This window comes from Grampus griseus (genome assembly GCF_964374135.1).
Source record: "Grampus griseus genome assembly, chromosome: 1".
Classification (NCBI taxonomy): Eukaryota; Metazoa; Chordata; class Mammalia; order Artiodactyla; family Delphinidae; genus Grampus; species Grampus griseus.
In genome coordinates, this window is record NC_139017.1 from 51,786,246 (window position 1) to 51,805,345 (window position 19,100).

A 19,100-nucleotide genomic window follows, 5' to 3' on the forward strand; every position below is an offset into this window, starting at 1 on the left:
GAGAATAACGATCTTTTAACACCCCCTCATCCCTGCTTAGAGGTGATATGCTGATTTCCTCTCTCAGCCTCATTCCAGCCCCCACCCCACTCAAACTGCTGGGAGAATGAGAGATATCACTGATGGAGCAGACTATTTTTTTCTTTTTTTTTTACATCTTTATTGGAGTATAATTGCTTTACAATGGTGTGTTAGTTTCTGCTTTATAACAAAGTGAATCAGTTATACATATACATATGTTCCCTTATCTCTTCTCTCTTGCGTCTCCCTCCCTCCCACCCTCCCTATCCCACCCCTCTAGGTGGTCACAAAGCACTGAGCTGATCTCCCTGTGTTATGCGGCTGCTTCCCACTAGCTATCTGTTTTACATTTGGTAGTGTATATATGTCCATGCCACTCTCTCACTTTGTCACAGCTTACCCTCCCCCACCCATATCCTCAAGTCCATTCTCTAGTAGGTCTGTGTCTTTATTTCCGTCTTACCCCTAGGTTCTTCATGACTCTTTTTTTTTTCCCTTAGACTCCATATATATGTGTTAGCATACGGTATTTGTTTTTCTCTTTCTGACTTACTTCACTCTGTATGACAGACTCTAGGTCCATCCACCTCACTACAAGTAACTCAATTTTGTTTCTTTTCATGGCTGAGTAATATTCCATTGTATATATGTGCCACATCTTCTTTATCCATTCATCTGTTGATGGACAAAATGGGCAGAGACCTAAATAGACATTTCTCCAAAGAAGATATACAGATTGCCAACAAACACATGAAAGGATGCTCAACATCAGACTATGTTTTGTATACAAAATGCCAGGAGCAGTAACAAAGATAGAAAAACACCAAACAAGAGTGGGCTTACAACAAAGATGGGAGCTGTCATTTATGCTGAATTTAAAAACAACAGCAACAACAGCAAATTGAATTATGTAGGAAGAAAGAACATTTTAAAACCCTTAGAAACAAAAATGGTGTCCAGCACAATTGTGGGTACACAGCGCAAAACGTAAGTGATACGAACTAAAATGTGGTGAATTATGAGAGTATGGTCGAGACAGGGAGAAAAGGGAGGAAGGAAGCAGAGAGAGACAGTATTTGATATTATTGGGAGAAAAATCACCCAGTGCTGCACATTTGTCTCAAATAATAAACAAATCTGTGGTTTTTTCAAAGAATCAGCCATATTTTCTAAGGCAGACTTCCTAGCCTATTCCTACATTATGAGATAGAAATTTGGATGCTGCAACGATTTGGGGGCACCTACATAGGCATTCTGTATAAATTAAGCAAAAATGAATGTGCTTATCAATAATCACATATGAATTCACCAAGGGTTCTGCCAAAGCCCTGGTGACAATGTAAGCAGCCTGCTGGTTGTGCGTTTTTTGAGGAATAAGTAATTTTAATTTTTCATCTAAAACTTAGGGGGGACAAGTTCATGAACAAAAATATAAGTTAATGAAGATAAAACATAAGTAAATATCCAATTATCCTAATTATTGATGGAGGCCAAATATTCTTCCCCCAAGCTTAATTTTCTGCTCTCACCCATCATTTATTTCATCGCAAACTCCATAGAAGTGATACTCATTACATTTAAGTTTGTAATATAAAGGTGGTGAAGTTAGAAAGTGGAAATTCTGGACCCAGACTGCCTGGATTCAATCTCAATTCTGCTATGTTCTAGCTGTATGACTTTGGGAAAGTTGCTTAACCCTTCTGTGCTTCAGTTACTCATCTGCAAATGAGGTAGTAACATTTACGTCATTGAGAGATACACAAGTTAATGCACGTAACACACTTAGAACAATGCTTGGCACATAGTAAGTACCCCCTGAAGCTAGTTAATACTGACACCACATAAATACATAAAAATACAAAATTAATAAGCAAATGACACAAAGGAGTTAATACAAATAAATTTTATAACATAGGTATCTTTTAAAATTAGCTACAAACATGATTGTACTGAGTTCTTAACTCATTATGACATAAAGATTTGTCCAATATAAGATTTTTTTAAAAAGTAACTATAGTAGTTTGGATTTCATCTGTACATGCAGCAAGAAAAGAATGTGCGACTTTGCTGTGAACAAGATACTTTCAAGATGTTGTCTAGTTGCTACCTTTGTCGGTAAAGGAATGTTCAGGTTAAAGGAGAACAGGAAATAGCTACCATTGTCATTCTTTCACAGAAAGTTACAGAATTATCACAGGAAATTGCTTACACAACATTAGTATTTATGTGATAGTGGAGGTATTTGACCTTTGAAGATTAAAGCCCTTTCAGGTTTCTTTAGAAGCTTTCTATAATCTTTAGAATCTCAATACATTTGTTCTTGAAAACATTAGGAGGAATATTTTCCTTCTGTTCGATTATTCCATAGTTTTCTCTCTTGTTAAAACAGAAATGCCCATAACTGTCTAATGGGCAAAGAACAGTAGTGGGTTTAGCAACTTTTCCTCTGACACCAAAGTGGGAGTAGTAGTAATATTTTATGAATGAAAAAGAGGATGAATTTGATTAGGTCAACAATGCTTTAGGCTCCTTTCTAGGCCCTCTCTAAGGACCTTCAATTAGTCACCTGAGAGTTACTCATTAACTCAGATCATGCTTAGTCACTGGCTAAAAAAATGAAGGATCATGCAGACCGAAGACAAGAGTTCAGGGTCAAACTGCAGAGAGCAAAGGACAATGAGTGGATGGTGATACCTTCCTCTTCATTCTTTCAGAGTCAGGGAAATGAGGCGACCAGGCAGCCTTTGGAGGTACTAATGTGAATGCGATATCAGGTGTGCTAGTGAAGACACAAATACCTCCAGTTAAAAAGGGCACTTTGCTTCCCTTACTTGAGATCAGGATCAGAGCCATGAAACCCTTATGAGTGCTGGGTTTGGTACCTTTTTTCTTTTACAGGATGCCTGTACACAAAGCAGACACCATGCCAATGCTATTCTGGAAGTTCTTTTGACTCTAGGATTACTGGAAATAAGAGTAGCAGAGAGCATATTTATTAGTTTTAAATAATATTTAATTCAGAGAGGTTACTATTTTAGGTACACATGTCTATCACTAGAGGATTATACTTGATGATAATGTAACCTTATCAAATCTAGATTATATAATTCTGGGATGAGTCAGTCTTTTAACTTCTAGTTTGTGACTTATTTGGGTCCCTTCATAATTCTTAATCACGTTCATTTGATCGTAAAATATTTATTTTAAGCCCACAACAAGTATATTTGTGCTCTATAAGAAGATGGCTAAAAATAACAAATTTAAGAGCAAAAGAGCAAATATTCCACTTGGATATTTATTACCAAAAAAGTGAAATGTCACATGGTGAACAGGTTGCACTTAATAGACAAATGGTTGCTGATCTCTCTCTGGATTTCAAGTGCGCTCGCTAACCTCTTCATTTCTCCATTCTGGTAAATGACCAAGAATTGACCATAGTCATTCAAATTCATATGTCAACATAACTGAAGATCATCACGGTGAAGGGCTACAAACTAGAGACAAGCACCACTCAGTGGGAATGGAAGGACATTTTAATTTTTTAAAATTTTTATTGGAGTATAGCTGATTTACAATGTTGCGCTTTTAACAGAGTCGGCAAAGGGAAGTTTTGCTTGTCTAGATAAAGTGTGTATTCTCACTCCATCGCTATTGGCTTATCTAGCTTTGGCCTCTCAAACCTCAGCTAAAAAAGGAATCATCCATGAGTTTCATTTTACTGCCAGGTGGTAGACGACAGAGTCGTCTACAATGAGACAAGAGGTTGGAAAACAAAAAAACAAGAGGACCAAGTTTAGCTGCTATGGCACTGAGGCTAGCTAGCACCTGGGTACTGACCTTTGGATTGCTTGCAAAGGAATACAATCTGATACTCAGTCATAAAGAGCTACACTAAAAATGAAAGACTTCTTTTATTTATACTTAAAAATGTATTATTTGAAACCAGATCTGTGTGTGCTTTGTATTTGGTAAAAATGGAATTAAGTGGTTTCTGACAGTGAAATTATACCTAGAGGTTTAGTTTTTTTTTTTTTCGGCTGCGACGCCACAGGGTTTGCAGGAGCTTGGTTCCCAGACTAGGGATCGAACCGGGCTCTGGCAGTGAAAGCGCCAAGTCCTAACCACTGGGACTGCCAGGGAATTCCCTCTTATAGTTTTAATTTAACTGGGATATTGTTTGTGAAAGAGCCTAACAGTACTTACACTTAATGGGCACAACATAACAAAACTTATAGTCTTCCTGTTGACTCTGATATATTTATTTTCCAATAGCCAAATGTAATGATAAAGATTATGATAATGATAAATATAATATTAACTAATAATATTTATTGAATACTTCCTATTCTTATTGATTTACATATATCAACTAATTTATGTTTTGTAACTACCCTTGGAGATAAGTATTACTATGTTCATCTTAAAGGTGAGGGAATTGAGCCACAAGATTTTAAGCAACTTCCTTAAACAGCTAGTAAGTGGCAGAGCTGAATTTAAACCCAGGTAGTCTGGCGCCAGATGTACTCACTGTACTGAGAACACTTAGCATGGTACCTGGCAGGAAGTGAATGCTTAATAATATTATCATTACTTTCAACATTACTAGATTTAAGAAAAATGCATTGAGTGCCTAAGCACTGGGAAAGTAAGCAATGACAAAAAAAATGCAAGGCCACTGTTCTCATTAAGCATAGCATTTAGTGGAGGAGACAGATATTATTCAAAGAATTGTACCCTGTAAAGCAGAAATGATTACTTGAAGTAGAAGAATATTTCTAAATATTTTAGACCACTAACTGACAAGGGATTAATTTCCAAATTACACAAACAGCTCATACCGATCAATATCAAAAAAAACCAGGGCTTCCCTGGTGGCGCAGTGGTTGAGAGTCCGCCTGCCGATGCAGGGGACACGGGTTCGTGCCCCGGTCCGGGAAGATCCCACATGCCGCAGAGCGGCTGGGCTCGTGGGCCATGGCCACTGAGCCTGCGTGTCCGGAGCCTGTGCTCCGCAACGGGAGAGGCCACAACAAAGAGAGGCCCGCATACTGCAAAAAACAAAACAAAACAAAACAAAAAAAGAACTAAACAACCTAATCAAAAAATGGGCAGAAGATCTAAACAGACATTTCTCCAAAAAGACACACACAGATAGCCAACAGGCACATGAAAAAATGCTCAACATCGCTAATTATTACAGAAATGCAAAGCAAAACTAGAGTAAGGTATCACCCACTCCAGTCAGAATGGCCACATGAAAAAGTCTACAAATAATAAATGTTGAAGGGGGTGTAGGAAAAAAGGAACCCTCTTACACTATTGGTGGGAATGTAAATTGGTGCAGCCACTATGGAGAACAGTACGGAGGTTCCTTAAAAAACTAAAAATAGAGCTACCATAGAGCTGCAATCCCACTCCTGGGCATATATCTGGAGAAGACTCTAATTTGAAAAGATACATGCATCTCAATGTTCACTGCAGCACTATTTACAATAGCCAAGACATGGAAGCAACCTAAATGTCCATCAACAGATGAATAAAGAAGATGCGGTATATATACACAATGTAATATTACTCAGCCATAAAAAAGAATGAAATAATGCCATTTGCAGCAACATGGATGGACCCAGAGATTATCATACTAAGTGAAGCCAGTCAGAGAAAGACAAATATCATATGATATCACTTATACGTGGAATCTAAAAAAAAAAAAAAAAAAAGAATTTATTTACAAAACAGATATAGACCCACAGACATAGAAAACAAACGTACGGTTACCAAAGGGGAAAGAGTAGGGAAAGGATAAATAGGAATTTGGGATTAACATATACACACTACTATGTACAAAATAAACAACAAGGACTTACTGTATAGCACAGGGAACTATACTCAATATTTTGTAATAACTTATAAGGAAAAATAATCTGAAAAAGAACATATATATGTATATGTGTGTGTGTGTACTGTACATCTGAAACTAACAACACTGTAAATCAACTATACTTCAATTAAAAAAAATAATAATAAATAAATATTTTAGACTGCTATACTGGATGATTAAAGCATATACTTCTATTACTCCTATTATCTATTCACTTAAACTCTGCTGCCTGGTTAAAGTTTTGGAAACTCCACTTTGTCAGGTCATTGCCCTATTCAGAAACCTTTGATTGCTTCCAGTTTTGTAGAGCCTAAGTAGCCACTGTGTGTCATACATACCAACAAACTCCCATCCTCCATTTATGGCAGATGTTAGTATTCCATGATGGCATATCTTTTTCTCTTTAGTTGTGGTCTTGCAATCTTATAATAAATCAAGGGTTGGTACCTGAATTTAAACCTTTTTGCCATTGCTGACCCAGTTTTCTGGACAGAGTATTGGTTCTGGACTCAGACAAACAGGTTTAAATTTCAGCTCTCGGCCACTTATTTGTGGTGTGATGCTGGGCCAAGTCATTTCACCTATGGGAGCATCACTCTCCTTACATGTAAAGAGGGGATAATAAAAACTACCCAATAAGGTTTTTAGGTAATGCAGTTAAGACATTTAGCATAGTGCCTGGTATATATTGCTCAGTAAACTGCAGTTACTATTTTTATCACCATAATCCTAATGTTCATTATTGCCATCAGAAAAAAAAGCCTTCAGAAACCTCCATAATCTAGCCCTAATTTACATTTCCAGATTTATCTCCCGTAATCTACTAAAGGAGTCCTCCACTTTAACTAGATTTGGGTAACTCATTGTTCTCCCAAAACTAGCCTGCCGTTCCCTCTTCCTCTCTGCATATAAAAATCTGCCTTATTCAAGACCCTTCTCAAGTGCAATTTCATTAATGAAATTCCCCTGATCCCTTCAGCCACAGTCACACTGCTCTCCATTATACTCTCACCATACTTACTGTCTGTTCCTGACATTTCATCATACCCTCACTGCCTGACCACATTCTCTTATGCTGATGTTTAATTTTATATTACAATTTAACTGTATATGTGTATTTATCTTGTTTTCCTAGCTAAATTTTCAATTCCTTGGAAGGCAGCTATGCTAACCATGATATCACCAACGCTTCAACTCCTTAAAGGCTGGGACTATATAATACTTGTGTCCTCAAAATAATACCTAATCAAATGATCGCACATTATCATCAGTGAATGAACGAACTAAAACGTACGCACATGTGTTTCAGTTAACTTAAAAATGAGTCATGGATTAAGAAGAGAAATTTATTTTTTAATTCTTCATATGATGTTTAAGGACTCAATGTTATAAGAAAAATCTCTGGCTTTCTACTTTGAATTAGATTATTCTCCCTTTGCTAGTCATACTTAAAGATTTTTTTTTTATATTCACACCTATATCATCATATTTGAGCCTACGTAGTGTAAGTGTTAGAAGAAGACTCTACCTCTCCAAACAAATTAGAAAGGCTTTTTGTTTTTATATGTGTTTTTAAAATTTGTAGTTTTCTTTAATATGCATAGAATCATCACTCAGTACTAAAGAAATCTCAAATAATTATATTCCTCTTTGACCTAAGAAACATGATACATGTTTTTCATATCGGGTTTGAGTAAAATAAGGAATCCAAAGGCTCCATAATCACATGTAACTTAGCCCAGTGGCTCCTGTCACCACTCTGCAGGTGCTATGGGATGGGGCCGGGATGACATTTCACTGCTCTCTAGCAAAATGGGAGAAATCAGGGCACTAAAGCAGTGATGACCCAAGGGCTGGCAGGAGTAGTCCACTCTGAGGAGGGGACAGTATTTTCTTACTGACATTGGAACTGCCTGTACAGGGTAGATAAAAAGCAGACAAACTTTTAGTGGATTCTGCTATTGTTTTAAAAGTACCTACAGAAAATGCAACCACATTTTGTCTGTACCTGTAGCAGACTGCTTCTACTATCGTGCCCTTGGTGTGTCATAGCAATAAAGTGAGCTTTGAGTAAAGCTAAATTTATCCAGTTGAAGAGACAGGCCATTATTGTGCAATTAAATGATGTTGGCAATTAAATGTCCTTTCAAAACAAAATGGTAGTGATGATGGGAAACAATTTTTTTTTTTTTGGCCACGCCACACAGCTTATGGGATCTTAGTTCCCTGGCCAGGGATGGAACCTGTGCCCCCTGCAATGGAAGTGTGCAGTCCCAACCACTGGACCACCAGGGAATTCCCAGAAACAATTATTTTAAATATCCTCATTTGGTCAATTTTTTTAAAGTTGATTGTTATGCCTATCCCCAATGTGGGCTTTGTTACTGTTGCTCATTGCTTGGTTTAGTTTTGGAAATGTCCCTAGTCTTTGAAATTCCATGTCTGAGAACAATTAACCAAGACAACAACTTGACCTAATAGAGTATGCGTGTGCAGTGACTTTTGGCCCAAGGCAATGGTTCTCAAAGTGTGGGGCTCTGGACCCATGGCATCAGTGTTAACTGGAAATTCTTTAGAAATGCAATTTAGATCTACTGAATCAGAAACTTTGGAGTGGAGACCAGCAATCTGTGTGTTTAAAAAGCCCTCTACTGGATTCTGCTGCTGCTAAAGTTTGAGAACCTCTCAACCTTCCAACTAGGTAGGGAAGATGAAAAAGTGCTGAGACAAAATACCTGGAGATTTTTAAATGCCCCTGTAATGTCCAGTGATTCTTCATCTAATTTATTTTGTATGGATTTTCCATAGTTATTAATTAATCAATATTTCCAAAGGAATTAATCTAGATTTATTTCCTAGAGTCTACAGTGAATGACTTCATAAGTGCCTATTCAAAGTGGGAAAAATAATGCTAAATATAGACCTTAAGTGATTAGGCTAATTATTCTTCAGAATGAGAAGTCAGTCAATCTAAAGAAAGTTGGAGCTGAGGCTGTATTTGAGGAACTGAAAGACCTGTGGACCTGTGAACTCCCTTTGTGCAATGTCATTTCAGTCATTATAACGATTGCATGGTTATTATAGTATTAATGTCTATAGAAATTTCCATGAAGTAAACAGGTATTATGACTGTTTAGGATAAATTATTCCAGCACTTTATTAATAGAGATCTGCTGTCTTGAATAAAAAATTAAACTCCTACCTATGCTAAATGAGGGAAATATTGGAGATCCATTTATTACTGAGATAGTGTGAGGACTGTCTGGGGTGAAAGTAACTGAAGTAATCTAGCAAGGAACATGAGCTCCACATATGGCAGAATACAGGAGGGAACGTGAAATTGTGCCTTACAGATGCTTTTATCCAAGAAAACAACCAATTCTGATGAAATACTAACTGGACTGTAAAGAATTATAATTTGATAGCCTAATGCTTCTTATATTTTCAGGATGTTTTTAAGGTTAATGTAGAGACTTCGAAATATTATGTTTGAGAAGGAAGAAAATTCTATGCAAACCATCAGCTTTCCACATGCACATGTATCAGGTTTGACCTGCATACACAGTCAGCAATAAAAGATGCTGGCAGCAGTAGACTTTTCTGACAACTGGTAAGTGGAGGGAATAGTGGGTGTGGCCCTTGAAAGTAGGGCTCACCCTCATCAGGCTGTGACTTTTTAGCCATATGAAGAGAGAAAGGGGGATGAAGATGCACTGACCCCATTCATGATACCTTCTCCCAGTTCCCCCCTGCACTGACTCAACAGACATTGACTAAAAGCCTGCAATATGGAAGGAAGGCGCTAGAGAGACAAAAATCTATGAGAGGTCCAGGCCCTCAAGGCACTTACACAACCAGCAGGGTGGAAAGACGTGACTTAGTTCCTGGCACAGCTGTGAACCACATGCCCAAGCTAATTTGCGGGTGCAGATGTGAAGGATCTGAGAACTGTTTTCAGCTGTGAGAGACCCAGGGCCTCTGTCCTTGTTAGCCTTAGCATGAATCAACACTCACATGTACCCCAGGCCTCTAGTTACTCCTGGAGGGGCATTTTGGCAGCCGCAACATTGAGCCTTTCCCCAAGAAACCCAGGTCCTCAACCAAGTCATGGCTGCCTTCTTCCTGGGAAGCCAGAGATGTCCCCAGTCAGAGACTGGGACTCCCTGGGGAGTGTAATAACCTTGGCTGCAGCTGAACCCATTGACAGAGGCTACAGATCCCCTCAAATTTCAGAGGTTGTTCCTATTTCCAATTCTCACTGAATCTTCCAAGCAAAATAATCCCTTTGCTGGCTTGCCCACAGGGTCTAGGTTTCCCTCAAAAGCAGAATCATGACCAACTTTTTCCAAAAAGTCTGAAGGGCAGTGGTTTCCAAATGGTAGTTTAATTGTTAGCTATATCAAAATCACCTGCAACATTAAAAAATACAGATACAGGAAGCTCATCCAAGACCTACTTAACCCAGAACTTTCTATGATGGAGCTCCAGGCTCATGTAGTTTAAAAAATTCCACAGGTGATACTGATGCATGCCACCAGCTGGGAACCCCTGCACTAGGGCAGTGGTTCTCAAACATTAGGGGCATCAGAATCAAAATACAGATTCCTGGGCTCGATCCCCAGAATTTCTGAGTCCATAGCTCTGTGGTGGGGCCAGAGAATTTCATTCCCACCAAGTTCCCAGGTGATGCAGATGCTGCTGATCAGGGGAGGAGCTTGAGAACGACCATACTAGGGAAGGGCAGGGGCCAACTCTACCAGAAAGCCGGGCCCTGGCTGAATACCCGTTACCCTGTTGACCTCCTATGGCAGATACTGCTCGTCACCTCTCCAGTGCTCGTCCTGCCTTTCTGCGTTCTAGCAGAAACTTGATTTCGCTGGAGGTACTAATGATTCTCAACTAACAGAACTCCATTTACCAGCTTCACTTGAAGGCGGGGGTGCTTGTAGAACAAAATTCCAGCAAATAAATCATAAGCAGAAGTTGTTGGCTGGGGCTTTTGGAAAAGCTTTTTAAAGTGGGTGGGGAGGAGGGTGCTGGCTGAGCTGGCATTTTCCACCTTTTGTCCCCTGCTCTTCCCCCTTTTTCAAGCCTGGAACACAGAGGTGATAACTGTAGTTCTCACAACCATCCTGGGATATATTATACAAAGAATCTGGGACGTTCCCCCACTATTTAATACATTAATATTTCTTCAGCAGTGTGAACAGTCACATTAAATGAGTTACATAAAAATTATATATGTGGGTTCTGCATTCACGGGTACAAAGGGGGGATTATACTATGCCATTTGACATAAGGGACTTGAGCATCCACAGATTTTGGTATCCTGGAAACAATCCCCTGTGGATACCGAGGGAGGATCAGGTTAGGCTTTGCCCTCAAGCTTATGAAAACACGTTGGTTTCCAGAAATTTTAGCATCACAAGGATGGTAGTCTCTGTACCACCATCTTCACTTGGAGATAGGAGTTAATCTAGTCTCCTTCTCCTTGGATGTGTTAATCCTTCACATCCAGTCAGTCTCTGGGGCTGTCACGTCTACCCCCCTAAAAGTCTTTTGACACTTCCTGCTTCTGGCTATCCAAACTGTCATAGCCGTTCAGACTACCAGAATCTTTCCCTGAATTATCTTAATAGCCTTCTCCCTGGTCTGTCTCCCTCCCAACCCCGCTTTGATTTGCTCTCCACACTGCAGCCAGAGTGACGCCTATAACATAGGGATGATTGTGCTAATCCCCTGTGTAAAACGTTTCTATTGCCCTCTGGATAAAGTTCAGACGTCTTAATATGACTTTACAGGGCCCTTGCTGGTTTTTCAACCCTTATCTCTTGTCATTTTCCATGTCAAGTTCAAAGCCCCTGCCTTACTAAACTATTTTTAGATCTCTAAGAGAAAGCTATTTGCTCTTGTCCTTGTACAAGTTGTTCCCTCTTGGACAATGTACTAGTAAAAATCATAACTCTTCATTCAACACAGAAACTAAACCTAAAGATAAATTATGAGTATTAGTGTTCAGAGGCCTAAACTAACCACAGCCAAGAAATCCAGGCCTGTCCAATCATCTTATAAACTATACACCTATGTTTATTTCTGGTAAATGCTTGATTCTTTTTTTTCTAGAGTGTACCAGAACAAGAATCAATGCAGAAATAATTACATATCCAAATTCAGACTTGTTTTGATTGACTAGTCATACATACAATTAAATATTTTATATATTTCTTAAATTTTTATTTTACAACCACAGAAGTGATATAACCAAGTTATAGAATATTTGGAAAAGAAAAACAGAGGAAAGACCCATATTTTCATCATTCTAGAAAACAATTACTATGATTATTATCTCCTAGAAGGTGAGCTCCGTAAAGCCAAGAGCTACGCATACCCTGTTTATTGCTATGTCCCCAGTGCTGTTTTTAGTTTTAAAAAAATGTAAATATCTGGATGAATGACTGATGAATCTGGATGAATGACCAATGTATCATTTTGGTGTACAGAATTCAAAATTCAAACACACTTGAATTTTCTACCATATACCTATTAGGCAACTTTGAGAATTTCAATTACAGTACATGTAAAGTGTCGAAGATAATCAGAGAAAGACAGTCCTGGGAACAGACTACAGAAGTAAAAACGAAAGGCAGAGGAATATATATATTTTTTCAATAAAGCTTTGGGAGAGATAAAGAAAGCAAGAAGAAAGTAAAACTGACCCTCAGAAGTATCATCAGTGACATGGGTGAGAGGAGGGCTAATGCTGAAGGGGATAGAGGGGAGGAAGACACAATGCGGAGTCACAACATCAAAAAGGCATCACAGGGCTTCCCTGGTGGCGCAGTGGTTGAGAGTCCGCCTGCCAATGCAGGGGACACGGGTTCGTGCCCCAGTCCGGGAAGATCCCGCATGCCACGGAGTGGCTGGGCCCGTGAGCCGTGGCCGCTGAGCCTGCACGTCCAGAGCCTGTGCTCCGCAGCGGGAGAGGCCACAACAGTGAGAGGCCCGCATACCGCAAAAAAAAAAAAAAAAAAAAAAAAAAAAAAAAAAAGGCATCACACATTTTCATGGACAACAGAAAGCCAACAAATGACTTTGCATAAAGAGTATATGCCATACAATAAAAGAAATATGTCAGTATCTTGTTTGAACTGTAGGTGCAAGCCATCTAGAAAAGTTTCTGATGAGCAAAGGAATGAATGACTCAATTGAATTAGAATCTCTACTTATTATCTTCAAAGGTGTCAGGGTCACAAAAGTCAAGGAAAATCTGAGGAACTGCTCTAGATTGTAAGAAAGTAAGGGCAAAACTAAACGCAATGCATGATTCTGACCTGAACCCTTTTGCTACTAAAGATCCATTGGTTATTGACTGGCAAAACTTGAATGGAGTTTGAAGATTCGATAGTGGTAATGTATCAACATTAATTTCCTAATTTAGATGCTTGTGATGTGGTTAGGTAGGAAAATGTCCCTGTATGTTAAAAATACACACTAAAGTACTCAGAAAAATGGGACATTATGTTGGCAACTTAATCCCAGACATTTATTTTTAAAAAGTTTTGTATACTAAGCTTGAAATTACTTTTTTAAAAAAATTAGGATCTTTAAAGGTGGGTCTGGACATCAGTATTTTAAAAACTGTTCAGGTGATTCTAACATGCAACCAAGGCTAGAAACCACTGCTACAGAGTCTTCATTTATCACCCTTAAAGAAAAAAGGTTACATACTTTGGTACTGAGTACATGAACTACAATTTATTTAACCAAACTCTTCTGTCTTTTCCTTCAAAAATGACTTATTAAAGTTTTTATAGGCCAGGCAAGACAGAATCTCTTCCCTATGAGCACTAAGTCTCATGGGGAAATATCTACAAGCCAACAAAATGTGCTGTAATAATAATAATAATAATATAATTGTTATCATTTGTTCAGCAATTACTGTGTGCTAGACACTATGCCACCTGAAAGGTCAGGCACCGCTATCATCTTCCTTTTACAGAATGAGGAATCCTAGGCACAATGAAATAAGTCACCCTGGAGTACAGATCTATGTTGACTCTTGACTACACTACTGTATTAGAGGAAAGCAAAGCGCTATGAAAACACACAGATGAGCCTCCGATGCAGACTACGGGTGTCATGGAAGCCTAATCAGAGGAAAGAACATCAGATATATCTTTAGACATGCACCCTATCTCCAATTTTAATTACCACAAATATTTCTTAAGTGAACATCTGTGCAGAAAACTTTCCATTTAGTAGTCCTGCTTCTATTCCTACTCCTTTGGTGAGATTCTAAGAAGTAGAATTCTGGGACAACGTGTATGGAAAAACCCCATGGCTTTCAATACCTGCTGCCACATAGCTGTCACCAGCAATACGAGGGTATCTATTTTACGGTAACCTTACCAGAAGTGGGCACTGATACTTTAAAAATTCTTTTCCATTAGTGGAAAACGAGTATTTCTTTATTACAAGTTAAGCTAAACATTTTTTCCACTAATGCTTTCTCTAAAGCACAAATTTAAATTACTACCAATAGAGTCTCAGTGCATGTTACCAGCAAAATAACATCTTAGAATGTCTCATACTATACAGATGCTGTCATTTTTCCCTATAACCACAAAAGTGGCTGTGTCACAACAGCAGCATGTAATGAAATCAGATTTCAATATTCATGCTAAGATCCTTGACCTCTAAAACTTTGTGAGCTCATTGAGGACAGAGGAAATATCTTGCTTGATCTTGAAATCCTATCACAGTGTTAGCAAGTAAAACACACTCTGTAACTGTTTGCTGTTAAGAGTAAGTAAATAAAATCATGGATGGTGACAAAATATAAATGGAAACCATACTTTCTGAGCTCTACACATATGACACAAAAAACCTAGGTCAGTAAACATCACATGAGAAAAAGGAGAAGTAGGTTGCTCCCTTTTTTCCCTTCTTGCCATATAATTAGGGAACCCATGACACCAGTGTGCTGATGACAGTTCTTGTTTATACCTTTTGGCCTAACATCCTGGCTGATTAATTCTAGATTGGGCGATACATTTCATGGTCACTCTACATCTAAAGGATGTTCCTTTAATGAATAGTAGATCTAAGTACAAAGTGCTTCCCTGATCAGAGAGCTTGTCTTTGTGTCACTTTAAATTTCACTTTAAAAACCTATGAGCAGATAACTCTTTGGGCCTCATAGTGTTTTGTTTTGTTTTAATAAAATTTTACCATTTAAAGCTAAGTGATAATCTGCAAATAGTTAATCCCTAACTAACAGAACATCCCTTGATAGTATCAGCACTCTTAATTCCATTTTATTGATAAGAGAAGGGAGGAATGGAAAGTGACTTATTCCAGGGCACAAGTATGAATCATCAGCAAGGTGAAAGGAGGCTGTTGGAGCTCTAACTTCCATTTTTGATTAATGCTCTGAACCACACAGGCATTAATTTGCAATTAAATCTCCTGTGTAGTTTGGTTAGAAAGATTTTAATCATTTAGAAAATGGCTCTGTAAACTGCAGGCAGAATATCTATTTCAAATTGTATGAGCAAAATCACAAGCATACCTTCAGTAACATTTTTTAATGGGCATAAAATTCACGGTTAATAATTTTTCAATTTCCCTGAACAACAGTCTGAATTCAAGCCTCACCTATAGGTCCTAAGTTATCAGAAGGTAAAGGGAATATTTATAAAATAAATTAAAGTATAAAGTAAATATTTAATCCTTTGTGTAATAAAAATAAAATTTGTTACAGTTTTATGTTTCAGAAGTATGCATGTCTACATTTCATACTATGGTGCAGTTTGGATAAGATTTTAGCAGATTAACATCTTGGATTATGACAGAAAATCTTAATGGAGGTAGCAGTCACTCTTTATAGCAACTAAAACAAAAACTCATAGAAATAAATTTAATAGGCTATATGTCTAAGACCCATATAAAAAAAGAGGCATAAAAGAAGAGGCAATACCACATACACAGCTGGAGAACTATTATTATACTTATGTCACACCCACATTAATTTATAAACATACTGTAATGTCAGTCAAGGTTCCATTGGCATCTTGTGGGGGTGGGTTAAAGCAGGGGTCCCCAACCCCTGGCCCACGGACTGGTACCTGTCCGAGGCCTGTTAGGAACCGGACCGCACAGCAGGAGGTGAGCAGCGGTCAAGCCTGCAAAGCTTCATCTGCCACTCCCCATCACTACTCATAGCTCTCATTACCGCCTGAACCATTGCCCCCCATCACTCGGCCTACAGCCTGAATCATCCTCCCCCTCCCCCCACAGTCCATTGGAAAATTGTCTTCCACTAAACTGGTCCCTGGTGCCAAAAAGGCTGGGGACCGCTACGTTAAAGAACTTGGTAAACTCATGTAAAGTTCATTTGGAGGAATAAATTTAAGAGAATAACCAAGAAAACTTTTTAAAAGTATAAAGTGCAATAATAAAAATAGTATTTTGCTGGCACAGACCAATAGAATAAAACTGAAAGTTCGAAACAGGCACAGGTGTATATAAGTATTCAATAAATGAGAAATAACAATGAAAGAATAAAAGGATTTAATAAGCAATGTTGTGACAGCTGACTAGACCCATACCTCACACCATTCAGCAAATTAATTCCAGGCTTTCCAGGCTAGTTGAATATTTCAGTGCAAGATAATGAAACAAAATATTGGGAAAGGCTTTAAAGATACACACACACAAAAAAAAACGACTGATAGATTTGATATAAAACATATTACTCACTAAAATAAATATGTATTAAGGATATCAATCATTTTTGTCATTCATGCTTTAATCACTTAAATTTATCAGTTGTCTTTTAATTTCATTTAGCTCCTCCTGACACAAAACTATAAGAAGTTAAACTATAAGAAGTTAAAAATACCAATCTTTTCTTTAAGGCCTCCTTCCCTTGGCTGTGAAGTGACTTTCTTAATCCCAAACCACACTAATTTTTCACTTATATCTTCTTATAATTCTTTTCATTGTTTCTTATGTCATGTTAATTACACAGACGAGAAATCAAAATATGGCCTCGTCCTTTATTAACTGTTTGATTTGAGGATGTTACGTAACCTCTCTGAGTCTCAATTTCATTTTTCTGATAAAACAGACATGATAATGCCAACCTATCAGAGTTGCTGTGGAGATTAAAAACATAATTTATACAAAGCATTCATCATAATTATTATAGAACCTGGTATATAAAAAGTCAAAACAGTCTTTGTTTTTCTAAGTTAAAACGGTAGCTATTACTTTTAATGCTATCACATTGCACAATTTCATTGACAAATCATGACTAGAAACCTAAGGTAATGGTGTTTTTACCTGATTTTTAAATAAATTTCACATTATTTAATCAATGCTATAGCTTTTTACTTTTTAAACCATACTATATGCCAATCAGAAAAATACCTTAGTTCTTTGAAGACTACCCCATTACTACAGCATCCTACAATTTGGTCTTTTAAAGTTGCAGTCTGAAGTTATCCAATGGCCAAAGAACATTGTAATCCAAGAGTATTAAAAGGTTCCTTACACACTAGACCTGCTGAGATTATTTATGAGTTTGAAATATAAATAGGATGCTTACCCTTCTTCATCTTACCTCTAATAGGCCATCCTCTGGTAGATCAGTGCAGTGGACAGCATTCTGGATCTTAGATTTACCAAAGATTGCTCGGAGGGTTCCAGGGCGTAAATGCCGGGCAATTTCCTATTAAATAAATACACATTCACATATAGATTAAAGTCAGCCATGTAGTGTCAATTTAAAAAAAAAACACCAGCTGTACGAAATACGTTCATTAATTATTCATTACATGTACATGTATACATTGTTGGTAATGATTTTTCCTGGAAACAGGATGAATGCATGAAAACTGAGCAATGAAATTCTCAGTTCACTCATACAGCTTTTTCTCTGGCCCAATGTAAAGTCCACTGTAATCTATGTCGAGGGCAATAATAATTATATCTCTTTTTATCGACAGATTATGGGACTCACATAAATATGAACCCAGCTCATTATTGTGAAAGACTTGTATTTTATAAAGACAACAGAGATCCTAACAATTTAATTTAAAATGAACTAGTTTGATGGCACTGATTGCAAAAGACTTTAAAATGTTACAGTTGTATCAGTTTAGTGCTATCTTACATTTAAGGGAAAAAAATGGTTACAAATAACTCATAAAATTTTGGGTAAAAGAAACAAGAGGTTAAAAAAAATTGAAGATGTGGGCTTCCCTGGTGGCACAGTGGTTGAGAGTCCGCCTGCCGATGCAGGGGACATGGGTTCGTGCCCCGGTCTGGGAAGATCCCACATGCCGCCGAGCGGCTGGGCCCGTGAGCCATGGCCGCTGAGCCTGTGCGTCTGGAGTCTGTGCTCCGCAACGGGTGAGGCCACAACAGTGAGAGGCCCGCGTACAGAAAAAAAAAAAAAAATTGAAGATGTGGGAGTATCAATGACCTACTTAATAGTCTGTTTTTCTAAGTTAAAAATTTTCTAAAATCCTATTTTGATTTTGAAATATACATACAAAAAAGGCATTTACTACACATATTTAAAAATAATAATGAAACAAATACCTGTGTGCCCACTATTAAGCTGAATTAAAATAATATTACAATAACTTTCAAGGTCCCGGTGTGCTCCATCTTCATTCCATCCCATCCCTATCTCCACTCAGAGGTTACCTTTAATATCAATTTTACTTAAATATTCCCTTGTTTTACTTAGTTTTCAAGGCAGTTTTTCATATTTGTCCATGTAAATATGTGTAACTGTAATTCATTTGTTTTTATTACCATATATATTCCAATGTATGACAGAGCATACTTTATCCATTTTCCTGATGATTGACATTCAATTAATTTCTTCTCTCTCTCTCCCCACCTCTCTGTCCTCCCACCTCTCTCTCCTCACGCTCACGCTCACGCTCACGCACACGCACACGATCACAAACAATTCTGCTACAAGCATTCTTGTACATGGTGCACATGTGCAAGAGTTTTTCTGTAATCTTGGGGGCACATACATATTCAGTTTTGCTAAGTACTGTCAGACTATTTTCTTAAATGGCTGTAACAATTTGCCCTCAACCATCAATGCACAAGAATTCCCACTATCCATACCAAAGCCAGCATTTGATAGTGGCTGACTTTTTACTTTTGCCAT

At 37.9% G+C, this 19,100-nt stretch overlaps 1 protein-coding gene across 1 annotated transcript in view; it reads right to left on the reverse strand.

The window, feature by feature from the left end:
- The window catches only part of NME7 (NME/NM23 family member 7), a 262,372-nt gene that overhangs the window by 37,399 nt on the left and 205,873 nt on the right, over window positions 1–19,100 (reverse strand). The window contains exon 12 of the mRNA XM_082659949.1: window positions 17,529–17,636. Coding sequence (XP_082516075.1) covers window positions 17,529–17,636 — 108 coding nt within the window. The remainder of the gene's footprint in view (window positions 1–17,528; window positions 17,637–19,100) is intronic.